The following is a 15,740-nucleotide window of genomic DNA, read 5'->3' as shown; positions in this document are numbered from 1 at the left end:
CCCACAATGTTCATAGTAAAGGCCAACCCAGTGCTACTGCATGACTCAAGTTTCCCCTTTTGCTTTGCTGTAATAGCTGCACGTCTAATCAGGGAGAGAGATTGCTGGGGGCTACCTTAAATGAAACCAGAAGCACCACATTTTTATTGTGACCTTTGCTTACAATTTTGGTGGACATTTGAACTAACTTCTCTAAGGAGCAAGGGAACTGTATGTTAAAGCATCTATAGCGTGGCTCTAAATTGATTCAGAGTTGCTTATGAATTTCCCAATCCTTAGCTCTGATCTTGTGTCATTATAAATGCATAAAAAGGTGGGTTTGTTTTCATTGCAGTAATAAAGCCTAAGCATTTGTAATGTATTAGTAAGTTTAGATTTTCCACCTAAGTGTCTTCAGCAGTTTGAGGAGATTGAAGAATACTCTGGTATGCAGATTTCATGACTGTAACTGAAATGCCTGGGTTAGAGAAGCACCTCTCTGACTCACCTAAAATCTGAATTAGCATTTGGCACTGATGCTCCTTCCAACTCCTGTCTCCAGTGACAGCAGCCAGGCTCTAGGACCACTCAGTTATTCACTTTGGTGCCTCAATAACCTATGAGATGCCTCAATAACCTATGAGATCCATTTCTTTTGGTGTTTCAGGGGTTTTTTTCCTCCTAAATTGTGGTGAGATCTATCAGATATGAGTGATAATTTTGCTTTGTCTCATTGGGGCCAGTATCTCAGGGTGGGCACAGAAAAATCAGGCACTTCAAGTCAATAATGAGCTGGGAACATTTTCAGACTTAGAATATTTCTTGAGCACAAGATTGGCATAGTGATTTCTTCCTAGATCTGTTTGATGAGCTGACAATTATTATGGTTCCTTGGCAATTGCATTGCTAACGTCTTTCCATTTTCTCTTTTTTCACTTTTACAAAAAATTTGCACTGAATTCAGCATTGCTCTGTGTAGATTTCTAAACTGTGTATTTTACAGATGGTTTTTGTTAGCAGTTTCCTTACTGTGTTAAAATTTCAGATTACTGTAATGTCTTGCATAATACTACCTATAATGGATTTCTGATTTTTTTTTCACAGCCATACTGAATTTTCAGCTAATTAACTACCCAGCATTGCTGTGGTTTTTAATGTGGAAATTAATTTCCACCAAATAATATTAACATAATGTATTAAATTTTGTAACAAATTTGGAGTACATTCATACGATTTCGAATGCAAACTAAGGGTAGAAATGCTCAAGGATAAAAGTTCTTAGCAAGGAAAATGTTTATGTATAAACTGATTACGTTATCTGAATTACTCTCCTTCCTCAGCTGATAATGTTTAGGAGAAATGTGCACTGTATTACCCTGGATTACTTGAAGAACATTCACTAATACTTATGTTACCACAACATGCACCAAGCTACACTGGTGTCCCTGCATTTTATTTAGTGCTGGATTTCTTAGCACATTGCTGCGTGCAAAACCTCACACACAGCCCTGCATACATGTTTTCTTTGCGTGCTTCACTCTCTCCCCTTCTCTCACACTTTACCTTGACACTCCTTTTAATGATAAAACCCTTTTACAACATGTGAGCCACACCTGAGTAGCTGATAGGATATCCAGCATGGGCTCATTAACAGCAGGAAAAGGGCTACCTTTGCACCTTGGGCTTCATGGTGCTTTCTTTTATTTTTTCCTCCTCTGTTTTGGACAATGTTTAGACAATGTAGCCATAAGTGTGCTTGCTTTCAGTTAAATCTAATGGAAACTTGTAGTGGTTTGGCTTGTTTTTAACTATTATGTTTTCCAAGTGTGCCCATAATGAGTAGATGGTGACCTAATATTTTGCAGCAGCACAGGATATCATGAAGGGAGTAAAAACTGAATGCAAACACTGGATTTGCTTGGCTGGAGAAGGGAGCAGCCAAAGCAGCTTTCCCTTCCCAGCTCTTTGACCTCATAGAAGAGAGCAAAAGAAACTTATTTTAGTTTTCTTGGTTTGCTCTTCCATCTGTGTTTCTGGGCTCCTAAGCTGGCATAGGAGACTGATGATACTTTATATTCTAAAGTGTAATGAGAGTGTTCTTAATGCTATTACTGTTTTTAGTTATCATAGAATAATAGAATGGCCTGAGTTGGAAGTGACCTTAAAGGCCATCTAGTTCCAGTCCCTGCCTCATACAGAGACATCTTCCATGAGTCCAGGTTGCTCCAAGCCCCATCCAGCCTGGCCTTGAACACATCTAGGGATGGAGCATCCACAGCTTCTCTGGGTAACCTGTGCCAGGGCCTCAGCACCCTCACACTAACAAATTCCTTCCCAATATCCAATCTAACTCTACTCTCAGTTTGAAGCCATTCCCCCTTGTCCTGTCACTACAAGCTCTTCTCCATCTTTCTTCAGGCTCCTTTCAGGTACCAGAAGGCAGCAATTGGGTCATCCCAAAGCCTTCTCTTTTCCAGGTTGAATAATCCAAATTATCTCAGCCTTTCCTCATGGCAGAGCTGCTCCATCCCTCTGGTCATCTTGGTGGCCTTCCCCGAACTCTGTCCAGCAGTTCAGTGTCCTTCCTGTGCTGGGATCCCAGCAGTGGGCTGGGGTCTGAGCAGAGCAGAGGATCCCCACACCCCTGGGTCTTTCTTGGGCTGCAGGATATGGTGAGTGTTGTAGGTCACACAAGTTGTTGGCTTGTTCTTTGAGACCATCTCACTACTGTGGTCATTCTGTTACTGTCAACTTGAGCAGTAAATTCAGCAGGTGCTGGCAGGGTGTTTTAGGCAGCTGAACAATTAATTGCATGTTGGCTGTTAGCATAAGTGGTGAATTGATCTAACCCATATTTAGTTTCTTTAACAGTTAACCTGGGTTTATTTCTTCCCTCACTTTGGCTGGCTAATGAAATGAAATTAAGAAATACTGTCACATTCAAGAAGCATGTATGTTCCTTGACTTCTTTCACAGACATGTTACTTGACCTCAGTGACCTTCTTCAGGTATTGTACCCAGTTTTATTTTGACTTTTCTTTTAATTGTTAAAGTTTAAGATGTTTTAGTTTTTCTCTAAAAAATCTGAGTGGAAAATCACTGGGCTTGGAAATCTGAGTAATTTTCCAGTAATATTAAATGTCAGAAAATTCTTTTGCTTTTAATGCCGCAAACAATGTAGAAGGAGGTTGGTATGATCCTTTCAGCAGGTTTCAGAGTCACTGCAGTGGCACAGGGTCAGATGCTGCATATTTTTAAAACAACAGTTGTTGACGACAGAAATAACCTTTTTGGTAGGTAATGCTGCATAAATGTATTTGTGCACTTCAGAACTGTGTTTTATAAAATGTATTTTGAGAGAAATACGAACTTGCTCTGTCTGGAAATAGAAATGGAAATAGAAATAGAGAGCTCTACTGACATATGTTGTCCTACCCTCATTCTCTCTGTTACAACTGTTTTACATACAATGCGAGTAGGTTACTTGCATCTATTTTTGTCCTCCCAGCTGTCTTGGTAAATGGCATCCCTCTGAAGACTATTTATTGCTTGAAGCAATCTGCTGGAATAGCAATAATCAAATGCATCTTTAATTCTGAAATTTAGTAACTTTCTTCTCTTTTCTAAACTCTGATTGAATTATTTTGATTGCTCACGACCAAACAGTACATGTGTAGAATGGAAGGTTTGTTTTCCTTCTAAACACAGGTAATTTTTCATGGTGATGGTTTTGAAATAGAATGATCACAGTAATATGAAGAACAGTCACAATGTGAACTAGAAGAAGAGGTATTGTATCTGTAAGAAGAAAAAGAAAAATGTATTGTCAGCAGAAACAGACAAGAGAGATTGATTTGTCTTCTCCCCTCTGTGCATTCCAGCCAGAAAAGATTCTGAGATGGGACTTATGGGGGACCAAAAGGTTAAAGAGAGGTAACTGAGGAGATGAGAGAAACAGAAATGTATGAGTAGTAGGGAAATAATCAACCCCTGAAAGAGAAAAATCCAAGATTTCAGTATCTTCATTTGCATTTAACTGTCTTCTGATGAGCTCTGCTTTATGGCTTCTTTAAGGTGAATCTGAGCAAACAGGAATGTTGAATGTTATTGTTAACTCTACCTATCCAGAAAGTCCTGTTTAAGAATACATCAATGAGTTTTTCAGGTTCTAGCTTGATGGTTTTTTCCTCCTCGCCAAGTCTGTTAAAAAAAATATCAAACAAACAAACCCCCACAAACAAAACCACAAACCACACAGAAAACCACAACTATAAACTGAGCCAAAAAAAAAAAACAACACAACCAAAAAAAACCACCCAAGCCACCTTGGTAGCAAAACATTTATGGCCCAGGCAGTAAATTTCAGTACATTCTGCTTTGCATAAGTCTTTGCTCACAAAACCTAAAAAAGAATTAGTTTGTTAAAAATAGTTCATTAGATGATACTATTTTACTTTGAACTGCCTCTTTTTTTCAAGGACTACTCTCCCACACTGAAGTTGGGATATAAATGTTCTTAAGGAAGAAGAGTTGAGAGCAGCAGTAGTAGTGATGGCAGCAAATTAATTTCCAAAGTACTTAATTTGTTCATACTCATCTGTTCAAGATTTGTCATAGTGGTGGTCCAAGTAACTGTTTTTCTTGGGGAGATGAGAAAGGTGTTGATTTTATATCACAAAAAAAATCACATCTGAAGTCTAAAAAATGAGCTACTGCTGAGCTGCACCATCCTGGCTTAGAAACTAATAGTGAATGTTGAGATTTTTCTTCAGAATGTTCCTGATGCAGCTCAGTTGCAGTGGGAGGTGAGGGACCTGCAGGGCTCTTTGTCATCTGGCTGCAGGAATTTTGTCAGAAAGTCACCACATGAAGCATCCTTACAGATTGTCTCCATGGAGGCCACTGACTGAATTACTGAGCACCCTGAAATAGGCTTCAGTGCATTTGAGGGTGAAATAATCATAGAATCATAGAATCAAAAGACCTCCAAGATCACCAGGTCCAGCCATCAACCACCACCATGCCCACCATTTGACCAAGTCCTGAATCTGCTGTTACCTGTAACTCAGTATTTGTTTAATGACATACATTATATTCTTTTTCTCTTGCTGCTCTTTAGAAAAAAAGTGGTAGAGGAAATCCTAAGAATGCCCTCCTAGGCCGTGGTTTGTACTTGTAGTACAACCCCTCTTCCTGTCTTTCTTGAATTCCTTTGGGACTTAAAATATAAAAAAAAAAAAAAAGCTGTCCTCTACAGTGTAATGTGCTTTTAGGATAGTATTGTGCTGCTAAAACTTAGCAATAGAGGAGACTAATTTTTACTGTTAATGGCAGTCTGTTTAAAAAGTCTTATCAGTTTTCCTCTTATGCTGCTGACTGAGATGTGGGAGTTTGTCTTGTTCCTCTGGGGAACTGGTGCATTTTCATAAGAATTTTTGGAGCTTCAAAATTGCTGCCATTTTGGGAAAAGACAAAAAGTCTTTTTTTTTTTTTAATTGGAAAGGCAATTTCCTTGGTGTTTTATCTTCATGTAAAATACATCTTACATCTTGGAAATCTCCTGTTGAAAGTGTTGTTGGATCCAGAATGCCTCTGATACATTTGGACTTCAAAGCAGGATCTGAAATGATCTGAAAATGTCCAGAGCACTGTTACAAATCAGGCGCCTTCCTTGTGCCGAGCAGTCGTGCTGCTTGTTGATTGAGTTGGAAGGACAGGGAAAGTACTTGCTTATATTTTCAGATCCTGCATTTTACTTGCAAATATAGTCCTTAGAGAGGTCTGCAATCAGGCCTTTTGTTTGCTTTTTTGTTAGTCCAATCTAAGCAACAGGCCTGGCTTGTTTAGGAGAGCTGCAAAGCCTGTCTAGCCTTGGCCAAGTTCTGAACAGTTCAGGTTTTCTCCCATCTTTCCAAGCATCCCATTCCTTGCACCTGGAGAACTATTTGGCTGAAGTTTCATCTCAGTGTGGTGAAAGGCTGCCTTTCACATCCTCAGAAATGGCTGGGGTTTTTTTAGTCTCTTGTCATCTCCAGTGTCATGGTCTTTGCAATGGGGTTGTAAAAGGCTTTTGGGAAGGGTTTGGCAGTGCTCTGATCCCCAGCTTCAGCCTAGTAGAATATAATTTTTAGCATGCCTTGTGGTGTGTCCTGCTGTTAAACAAGGCTGGTGTTCACTGAAGAGATCTCAGCCATCTAAAGAGCCAGGCTCTTTATAAGAGTGTGCAGCAGGAAAATTACCAGCAATGGATGTAATTAATTAAAAGGGGATGTCTCTACTTGGTATCAAGAAAAGGTTTTTCACTGTGAGGACAGCCAAGTGTGGAAACAGGTCATTTAGAGCAGTTTTGAAGTTTTTATCCATCAAGGCTCTCAAGATCCAGAGCAACCTGGTCTCTTCTTGTGGCTGAGCCTGCTTGGAGCAGGAGGTTGGGCTGAGACTTCATGAGATCCATTCCCACCTGATCTACACTGTGGTTCTAGGTAAGGGAAGAGGATGCCCAAGAAGTGAAAATCAGTAACTAGTACTTGCTTGGTCTCTCTTCCACTTCAGAATACAAGTCTCACCCCTATTTCTTCATCTGCAGTTTGTCTAGTACTTGCTTGTCTAGAAGGATTTTTATTGTGAATCACTTTTGAACACTTGTTTTCATTTATTTAATCTAAAGGTAGCACTGACCTCCTTGACTCCTCTATGATTATTGCAAATTATTGCTCTTTGGCTTTCTTTCATAGATGGTTTGATAATGGCTTATTGTACTGCTGTGGTATTGGAGGAAGAACTCCAGGACTGCCATGGATGTGATTAGCAGAAGGAGACTCCTTTGGAGTCCCCTGACTGACGGCAGTGTTTTAAAGCCCAGTATGAGAGGGAAGCTGCTAAAAGTTTTGATTTGTGTCTCTTTTGAATGGCAGCCTGACAAGCTGAGTTTGGTACTTGTTTGTATTTTTGTGGATATTTGCTCTAAATGCAGTATGGATCAAAAAAATTAGGATGTTTCAGTTTATTGCATAGAGAAAAGTAAACTAGAGTATTCTTTTAAAGACTGCACTGGTTTGCTTCAGTTTTTGATACCTTTGTTCATTTAAAGTTATTAACATGTTGACTGTATTTGCCTTTATTGCCCCTATGCAAATTGCTGTTGATTGAGTTAATTTAAACAACCTGTTTGGGACCTTCAGGCATTACTACACTAGAAATGTTAATAATGAATCAAATAACCACAGGTGCCTCTTTCCCCAGCAACAGACACTCTCCTTAAAAACTCATTTGCTTTTCATGCTTGCTTAATTATTTAGGCAAGCAGCCATGGATGTTTCACAGTGTGAATTCTCATCGCGTTCCAACTGCCCGCTCTTTGTCTTTCCAGAGGAATATCTTAACCACTGTCACCATTTGTTGTACTCTGCCAGAATGCCACACTATGGTCTTGAAAAGCCTTTTTGGAAATTGCTTGTAGAAGGGTTATTGTTTTATAACTTACAGTCCAACAGAAACTTCCATTCAATGGTAGCAGCTTTATTTTTTGCTACTCTCCAGAAGTTAACGTGACCTGGTAACCTGGTAACTGTATGAATGGGAGAGTCTCTGTTTCCCCAGGAGAGTTTAAAATTCTGGGAGGTGTTAGACTGATGAATTCCTGTGTTACTGGAAATGAGGTGTTGTTATTTCTGAAAGTGGAAGTATATTGGTATTTGTGAACAGATCAGGCATGATGTGAAAGCAAGAGGAGATGATGAAAGGATAAGAGTCTCTCTGGAAATGTCCCTTTGAAATCAGTGTCTGATGACTGACAGATGTGAAATGAAAAGACTGTCTCCAAAAAATACTGTGAAGGGCAAAGAGCATAACAAGTAGAAGGATCTTGTTGTGAAGGTGTAACTGAATAATTGGAAGCCATTCCTTCACTAAATGCCCCTTTTAATTAACATAATGTGTTTGATAATGAGAGCAGAAATTAACTATTGGTAAAGGACAACATCTTAGAGAATCTTAAGGTCTCCTGTAAAGAGAGGTTTTTGCAGTGCCTTGATGAGCACGTACTTTGTCTGAAAAATATCTTCCTGCTAAAGAAGCTACTTGTTTTTTTGTTTTGCCTTTTTTTAAATTTAAAAAAAATCTGTGATGGGTCCACATGCTTGTGAACTTACTCTGTTAAATATGAGTTGAATGTAAGAGAATATGGTAAAAACTATCAGGGTATGCAAATATTTTAAAATCTCCCCTCTACGAGAGGTTGACACCCCTCTTTTGCATTAGATGTTGATGCCTAAACCTAGTGATTGCATCAAGTTTAGGAAATTTTAATATATGCTGAAAATCTGAAAAAAAAGAGCACAAGTCTTATGAAAGTATATAAAGCAATTGTCTCACTTCAACAGTTTTGATTGGGGAGAGTTTGGAGAAATACTGTTTTTCAGTATGATCCTTTTAAATTAAGGGGAAAAGAGGCTGAAGTTGATGTGGTAAGCTTTAAAGCTGCACCAATTCAAGTTTAAGCCAGAGACATCCTTTTAGAAGGGCATTTTTGTTTATTCACCATTCTAAGAACTCATATAAAATTAGGTTTTATAAATGCAAATGTCATATGATTCTAAATTTGGAACGTTAAGCTTTTGATGGATTGGAGTATATGAATTTTTATAAGAAGTTCTTAATGAAGAAAGAACTAGAAATTAAAGTAGGCCTCTAAATTAATTCTCCTAATTTTATAAGCTTAATGGAGTGCAGAAAAACCAAATGATGAGAGTAAAGGAAGACCTCTCTAAATGCCTATTTTATATCATATCTCCTCCATCATGGGATTTGTGTGTGCATGTGAGTAATAGCTGAAATCAGTGATAGAGGAATAAAATTTTAGTGAAAGGGCCACCTTCCACTAAACCCAGGAGACCTTAAATGTCATGTTTCAGGAGTTCAATGGCATTACAGATTTCTGAGTGAACTTTATGCCATCTTTAATTTTTCATTTATGAGAAGTGCCCCAGAACCTGTGAGTATCTGTTAATATTCAGAGTTGAGAAGCATATTGTTTGAGAGGGCCTGAAGTCATTTTTCCTACTGATTTGCCAGAAAAACTGGAAGCAATTAAGTATTCCTGATTCTTTTTGTGACCCTGGCATTAAAAATATGTGAGCTTCATGAGGAAAACAATACAGAACATGGACTGTACTGTATATTTTGCTTTCTTTCTAAACAGGTAGTAACCAGAAACTACAAGGAAATGGGCTTGTGAGCAAAAGAAAGAAATTCCCTCATTTACCATTTCTATTTTAATTTATTATTTTGTGCAAATACATTGCCTGCACCTTGATGTCATAAAACACTGATGACGTGGCTGAAGTGGAAGAGCAGGTTAGATTTAAGTGCATTACTTCTCAAATAAACCATAGATCAGGAGACTTTTAGTTAGTCCAAGGAAAGAAGGGTAAATAGTAATTGAGCACATTTATTATTCATTTGTCTTTGCTTTAGATTTAATTTGGAAATCACTTTGATTGTTAGAACTTCACTAGAAAAAAAAATCCATCCTTCTTTATGCCTCTTCATATTTATTTGCTCTTTATTATTGAGTTTATGGAAAGTTTGCTTGGGAGGAGTTTTAGAGAGTGATGTGGTTTGATGGGGACAAACATCAAGTGGCAAGGAAAAAGGCTAGAAGGAAAAAATACTTGTTTGGATTAGAATTTTATGTTGTTTTTACCCCTAGACTAATATGAGAGAACTAGTTGAGTTTGTGAAGCCTCTAATGGAAACATCATATGTACTTGGCTCCACTGAAGTAACTTTATTGATTTGTGCAGTGAAATTGTCCTTGCAGAACAAGATCTAAGTGATGAGGCTCAAGATTTATAGTAACTTGGTCTGCCAGCTTAGAAGGCTGAAATTACAGCCAAACACTCATTCTTTATGTTAATATTTTTTAGACAAAAGGTCAAAACAGTCCTTTTTGAGCTTGCAGTGAATCTAAAGCAAGCTGAAATGCTGCAGACATTTTGCTTTAGTGATATCTGTTCTGTCTCAGTGGCTCATGGAAAGTCACACACTCTCAGGCTCCAGTATCAATTGCCAGATTCTGTAGGTGTGTATTTTTTTCTGTATAAAATTTGGTAACTTATATCCTAGAAAATAGACTTCTCATTCAGAGGGTATATTTTGCTCTTTTCCTTCCTCTAGACTAGTGCTTCTATGTTGTCTACTATTTCAGGAAGAAAAAGGGCAGTAAAATTTAAGGCTGTATTTTTGCATCTTGTAGGCCAGTCCAGCCATTGGTCAGACACAGCATGAAATACACTCATTTCTCACTAAATATGGAATGAATTACCATCATCTCATGTATAATTGATTGCACAGTCACTTTCAGGATATGTGATCATTCTGAGGATATCTTTGAAGTTCTAATTTCTGATTTTTTAAATATATTTGAGAAAAATACACTTTAAGAACATTTTCACATAAACATTTTGAAGGGCTAGGTGAAAATATGTCAGTTGTTTGGGGGTTTGGTTGTTTTTGAGGTACTTATATTTTAGCTAGGTTGGTAGAACCATCTATACACTTGGGAGGAAAGCCTGCTTTTAACCTTATGATGGCAAAGCTCTTTGATGAAATGGAAAGAGCAGTAGTTTTCTAATTCCATAGGCTTGTGCCATAATCATCACTCAGTTGTGTAATTGACTGCTAAGTATACACTTCACTATCCAGGCACAGGGAAGAGAGGGGCAGTTTTGTTCCATAAAAGCAACTGAGTATATTCCATTGTTCAAAACAAACCCCAAACCTACTTGCTTGGAGTGTAGGAGGATGGAGTTTTTTATACTAACCTTGACCTTTACATATGCCTTGGGGGAAACAAGGTGTTCACGGAGCTCCGTGGGAATGTTTGAGACTGATTGGGAACTGGAGTATATCCTGCCTTTCTTGCTGACCACAAAAACACATCTTAAGATAGAGAAAGAAAACTTCCTCAGACTTGTAAAACACAAATATGGCTGTCTGTGCTATAAATTGCAAATCAGAGCATGAAGAGTAACTCCTACCCTCAATTTACATCCTCCTGGGTGCAGCAGTGAAGGAGGGGATGGGAGCAGAGCTCTGTCCCTGGTGCCTGAGCAGGTTTGGTGTGGTTTAGGGCTTTTCTGATTATTTTTTTGTGTTGTTTTTTGTTTTGTTCATAATGTTTTTCATGCAATCTGAGGCAATGTCCAAACAGCAAGATATGACAAATAACCCTTGGGGCATGCAGCACCACTCCTTGATTTGGTGAAAAGTTTGGTGTGTGCTTGTGCAATACTTAATTACGCCATTACAGATGATCATGCAGAACCGAAATTTGCACTGACTTGTATTTGTTCAGGTTTTGTAATGGTGCAAGATAAATGACACTTTATATATACTGATATTACATTTAAGTCTACTTAATGCCTTATGATGTAATGTGACAACTGAAAAACTGTACTACAGAGCAGCACTGAGCCCACTGAAGAGCATGATGAACAACTTTTTATAATTTTTTCAATATAAACTTATGCTTTGATTTACAATGCTAATTTGTGCAGATTTTGACAGGCACTGAGTATTATCCTGTACATATGAATATTGCTTATATAACTTGAATTTTTTTAAGCAGGTTAAGATTTTGAAAGTTGGGGTTTTCTCCTTTCCATATAAATGTTCTATTAAAAACATTTGTGGTTTATGATCTACATAATGCTTTTTTTGTCTTTTAATAGGTGAATGTCTATGTGCTGGGAAAAACCTTCCTTGTGTTGGCCAGAGAACTCTGCATAAATGCTCCAGCCATACTTATTTTTTTAATGATTTGACTATTTGAGTATTTTATTCCTATGGTTACTTGAAAAGAAATATGTATGTATGTATGTATATATGCACAGTATTGTATGTTAATACTCAAGTAGAAACTTTACAGTGAAGCTGGAATCAGTCCAGGCTGAGGAGCATTTCTGACTATAAGAGCCTGTTCTCCTTTATGGAAGAGCTTTTTTGGAACTAGATGCTGTTTTCTTTTGCAAATAGTTTTGTTGCTTTTTCCAAGAGTAATTTGGGCTATACTAAGACAATGGACTGACGTGTAACAAATTTGTGTGTGTCAGCAAGCTCCTGCAGGCCTGTCACGCTTCAATTCCACAGATGCAACATTTGATAAGTATTTGCCAAATTTACTATCTGTCCATCACCTGTAGCTGAGCTGCTCAGTGCTTGAAATACAATTGGCTTGATGGAAAGTGAGCAACTTTTTCCAAACATGTGAATAACTTCTAACAAGTCAACACTGAAATTGTAACTGTGATGGAAAGGTGGGGTTTAACCTGTCAAAAGGCTATAGAAGCCATTCTCTAGGTTGTGGGTTTAAGCCAAGGGAATTTGTGCCAATTCCAGTTAAAAGAGCGCATTTATACTGAGATCTTGTGACTGTTACCCACCTCTGTGTAGGAATTATCTGCCTGCATCTTTACCCACTCTCACTCCCACTCTCTTTCATCTGTACCAAGAGAATCAGATGGCTGTGTTGCAGAAGGACAACACGGGCACACCCCTTGAGCTGTTCTGGGCTGGCACAGGGCTGTTGCCTCTGCAGCAAGGGGAGCAGCAGCTTGCACACGGAGCATCGCCACAGCGGCTCTGCTGCAGAGGTCTTCTTCTCAGTAATCCACTTCCCTTCTTACTTTTCGTTACTTTTTTTGGTCCTTTTTTTAGAGAGAGAAAACAGGCAGGATTTGCATTGCAGCTTAGTTTCAAGGTGAAAATTAATGCAGCTTGGGAAAAGGCAAACTTGTTAGATGTAGAGGTACTTGTTACACATGGAAAAAATACTGGTTTAGACTGCTGTTCTCTTCCAAGCCCATCCTAAGATTTACAAAATCCAGTAAATATTTCTAATTGGCTCAGCTATCATCATGAGACCTTTGAGAAAAAACTTTTATCACTTTCTGAGGAAAGTACCAGCATAGAATGATTGCTGATAATGCCTGAGACTGTGTTTTCCAAAAAAGAGCAGGAGGAAAGATCCAACAGCTTTTTTTTTTTTTTTAAGGTGGCTTATTTCTAATTAGTAATCTTAAGTGAACCTAAACACCATCTTGCAAGTATTTTTCTAATGCCTGCTGCTCTGTATAAAGATGGGATGTAAATTCAGATCGTGTCTGCCAGTAATACAGCCCTGTCACTGAATTAATTAACTTCATCTGTGTGTCTTGACTCTGGCCATTCAAGGGAGGGTATAGTTTGACAGGTGCAAGTGGCAGTGTTGCTGTTTGGGGGGACAGGCTGGAGGATAACAGAGATGCTGCATGTGAAGGGGCATTAGGAATTTTCAAATATAACCACAGGATCATTTTGATCAGCTTTGATTATACTGATGGTTTGTCTATCTTCAGCTTGGGCAACACACAAAAAACCCTGGGCTTCCTCAAATGTCAGCTCCTTTTCTCATGAAGGGAAAATAAAGGCTGCTGATGGAATAGTTTCAGTTACCAGGAGAGAGAACATTCCTATTTGCTGGATGTGGATGCACACAGGGACCAGACTATGGTGTCATCGCCCCTGTTAGCTGTACATGAATTAACACACACGAGCCATAAGGTCAGCAAAGATCAAGTACACAGGATTTAGGGCAAGTAAAAATGTTTTATATTTCACAGATTCGTAAACTGCTCTAGTTTAGAATATTCTGTTTGAGTCAGCTGCAGTCTGCAAGTTAGTTATCTATATACAAAATAAATGCACAGTACGTGCAAAATTTAACATTTTTCTGCATGTTGCAGTCTTAATAATTAAGTCAAATAGCTTATGAATAAATAAAATAAGATTAAATTCAAGAGCATTCCTTCACTTATTTGTATAGCCTGATGTAGCAGATAGGTAAGTAGCATAACATTCCATACTGCTGCAGAGTTCGTAGTAAAACCGAAAAATCCCTTAATGTGCATCATTGCAGCACTGGAATACAATCAAGGTGAAATGCATCATGCATAGAAAATGAGCTCAGGTATTTGTCCTCCTTGTACTCCGGTCCCATTAGTACTGTCCGAGGAGCACTGGAACTGGAACGTCACTTTCCCGCACTGCACTTCAGTCATTCCCTCTTGTCCAAAGTAACTGAGTTCGTTCCCATCGAGAATAGCACTTACATTGTAAAACGTGTCCTGCTCAACCTGCACAGGGTGTTCAAACCACACCGAGAAGGTGTTACTGGAGCCGTCGGAGGTAAACTTTGTCAGGTTTTGAGCAAGGACAACGCCTAAGCGCTTCAGTTCGATTTTGACGCTGTATTCAGCTTTGCCACAGCTTGACCCATACAATCCCAGTCCCGCTATAAATATCCGTTTGTCCACGGCAAACTGAATACTGTCACACCGGCCCCGGTACCTCCACTGATTGCTGCGATACGCAGACGACTGAAACCGGTGGCAGCGCTGAGGCACGAGTCCTTTTCTTTTCGTCAGGGGGAACTCTAATTTGGGTTTATTCGCGGCTGTGTACCATAGGAATATGTTGTGCGTCTCCTCAAGGGTGAGGATGTCGGACTGGGCAGCTCCGTTGGCAAACTCTTCCAAAGTCATGGTTGGAATCCGCACCAAGTACAAAGCTTTCCCTAATACATTCCTCTTGTTGCGTGGCGTCACCGGCAGCCCTTGCCTTTTGCATTCAGCCTCTGCCCAGTTGAGAACAGCCTCGAAAACTACCACTTCCTTGGTGTTGAGTGCTTCCCGGGTTACAATGATCTCTAGTGTTTGTTGATCTATCTCACAGAAGCCCTCTGACTTCAGTGCCATTTCTGCCTGAGCATCAATCACTTCCCAGCAGCGCTGCGTCAGCTCTGGCTCCTCGAAGAGCCTGCTCTGAGACAGCAGGACACAAGCGTTCTTCGCTTCTAAGCTGGTCTCCAAAAAATTGACGCAAGCCTTTGCTAGGGCCGGCACGATGTACTTCTTGGCAGCATAGAGTGTAGCCAGAACTGTGTCAGCTTCCAGGTCTATTTCATCACTATACATGTATCTAGACGGAGGGGTGAAAAAAAAAATTAGCTTCTCAGGGAAAAAAAAAGTAGGCCATGAAAATAATCTATATTCGTCTTTGCTGGCAGTGAATCTGACATTCAATATTTGTCAGCACATTAAGTAAACAGCAATAAGTGCATATTGCACAATGTCAATTAGGAGATGTATATTTTATAAGCTACTTTGATTCTGTCCATGTAATTAGCAGATTTGTAGTGGCCACTTACTTTAATAGGATTAGAAAGGCTGCAGGTTCCACATCTGGTATATGGATTTCAGATTTGACCTCTGCGAGATCGCCATAAAACATAGCATAGAAGACAGAGCTACCAACTGCCAAAACATACTGGAAAATAAAGAGAGAGAAGCCTCAGTAACATGGATCAGAAACAGCTGAGCGTTCAGGCTTTCCTAAAAGCTACATTTAGCGAAAGTTACAAGCTGCAGTGGAAGCAGAACACTGCCTTAGACTGCTCCCTTTAATTGCAGTGTATATGCGAATTACTTCTGGGATTAGACAAGAGCTATAATTAGGAAAAAAAAAAAAAGTGGAACCTAGTTGTACGGCAGGGGGAAAAGGCGACCTGCACAGCAGCATTAAAAAGCCAAAAATTATCTGCACAAACCTTATGGGCAGGAACTTTCTTGGATGCCCCTGGCGGGCCCACGATGAAGTGAACGTCAGCCATGAGTTCGTTATTGAACATCAGCGCGTTCCTGCAAGCAGGGGAGGGGGGAGAA

General features: G+C 39.2%; 2 protein-coding genes across 2 annotated transcripts in view; one reads left to right on the top strand and one right to left on the bottom strand.

Moving 5' to 3' along the window:
• Positions 1–15,740, top strand: part of BRF1 (BRF1 RNA polymerase III transcription initiation factor subunit) — a 172,412-nt gene that overhangs the window by 65,831 nt on the left and 90,841 nt on the right. Inside the window, exons 4-5 of the mRNA XM_005417931.3 lie at positions 2,956–2,987; positions 11,712–11,782. Of these exons, the coding sequence (XP_005417988.1) occupies positions 2,956–2,987; positions 11,712–11,782 (103 nt within the window). The remainder of the gene's footprint in view (positions 1–2,955; positions 2,988–11,711; positions 11,783–15,740) is intronic.
• BTBD6 (BTB domain containing 6) lies at positions 13,607–15,734 on the bottom strand. Its single transcript, XM_005417930.2, has 3 exons — positions 15,626–15,734; positions 15,227–15,345; positions 13,607–14,997 (listed from the first exon to the last, which is right to left on the bottom strand). Exons 1-3 carry the CDS (start codon positions 15,704–15,706, stop codon positions 13,965–13,967), a joined length of 1,233 nt encoding a protein of 410 aa, XP_005417987.1. The 5' UTR covers positions 15,707–15,734; the 3' UTR covers positions 13,607–13,964.

This window comes from Geospiza fortis, unplaced genomic scaffold (genome assembly GCF_000277835.1).
Source record: "Geospiza fortis unplaced genomic scaffold, GeoFor_1.0 scaffold23, whole genome shotgun sequence".
In the NCBI taxonomy this organism is placed as follows: Eukaryota; Metazoa; Chordata; class Aves; order Passeriformes; family Thraupidae; genus Geospiza; species Geospiza fortis.
This window is presented reverse-complemented; position numbering and strand designations above follow the sequence as displayed.

Bases quoted from the DNA above. Each gene is read 5' to 3' on its own strand.
- BTBD6 (XM_005417930.2), bottom strand. From the start codon at position 15,706: ATGTTCAATAACGAACTCATGGCTGACGTTCACTTCATCGTGGGCCCG. The intron at 15,346-15,625 runs GTTTGTGCAGAT...TTTATTTTCCAG, and splicing joins AGAAAGTTCCTGCCCATAAG to TATGTTTTGGCAGTTGGTAG. The intron at 14,998-15,226 runs GTAAGTGGCCAC...CCCTCCGTCTAG, and splicing joins GCCTTTCTAATCCTATTAAA to ATACATGTATAGTGATGAAA.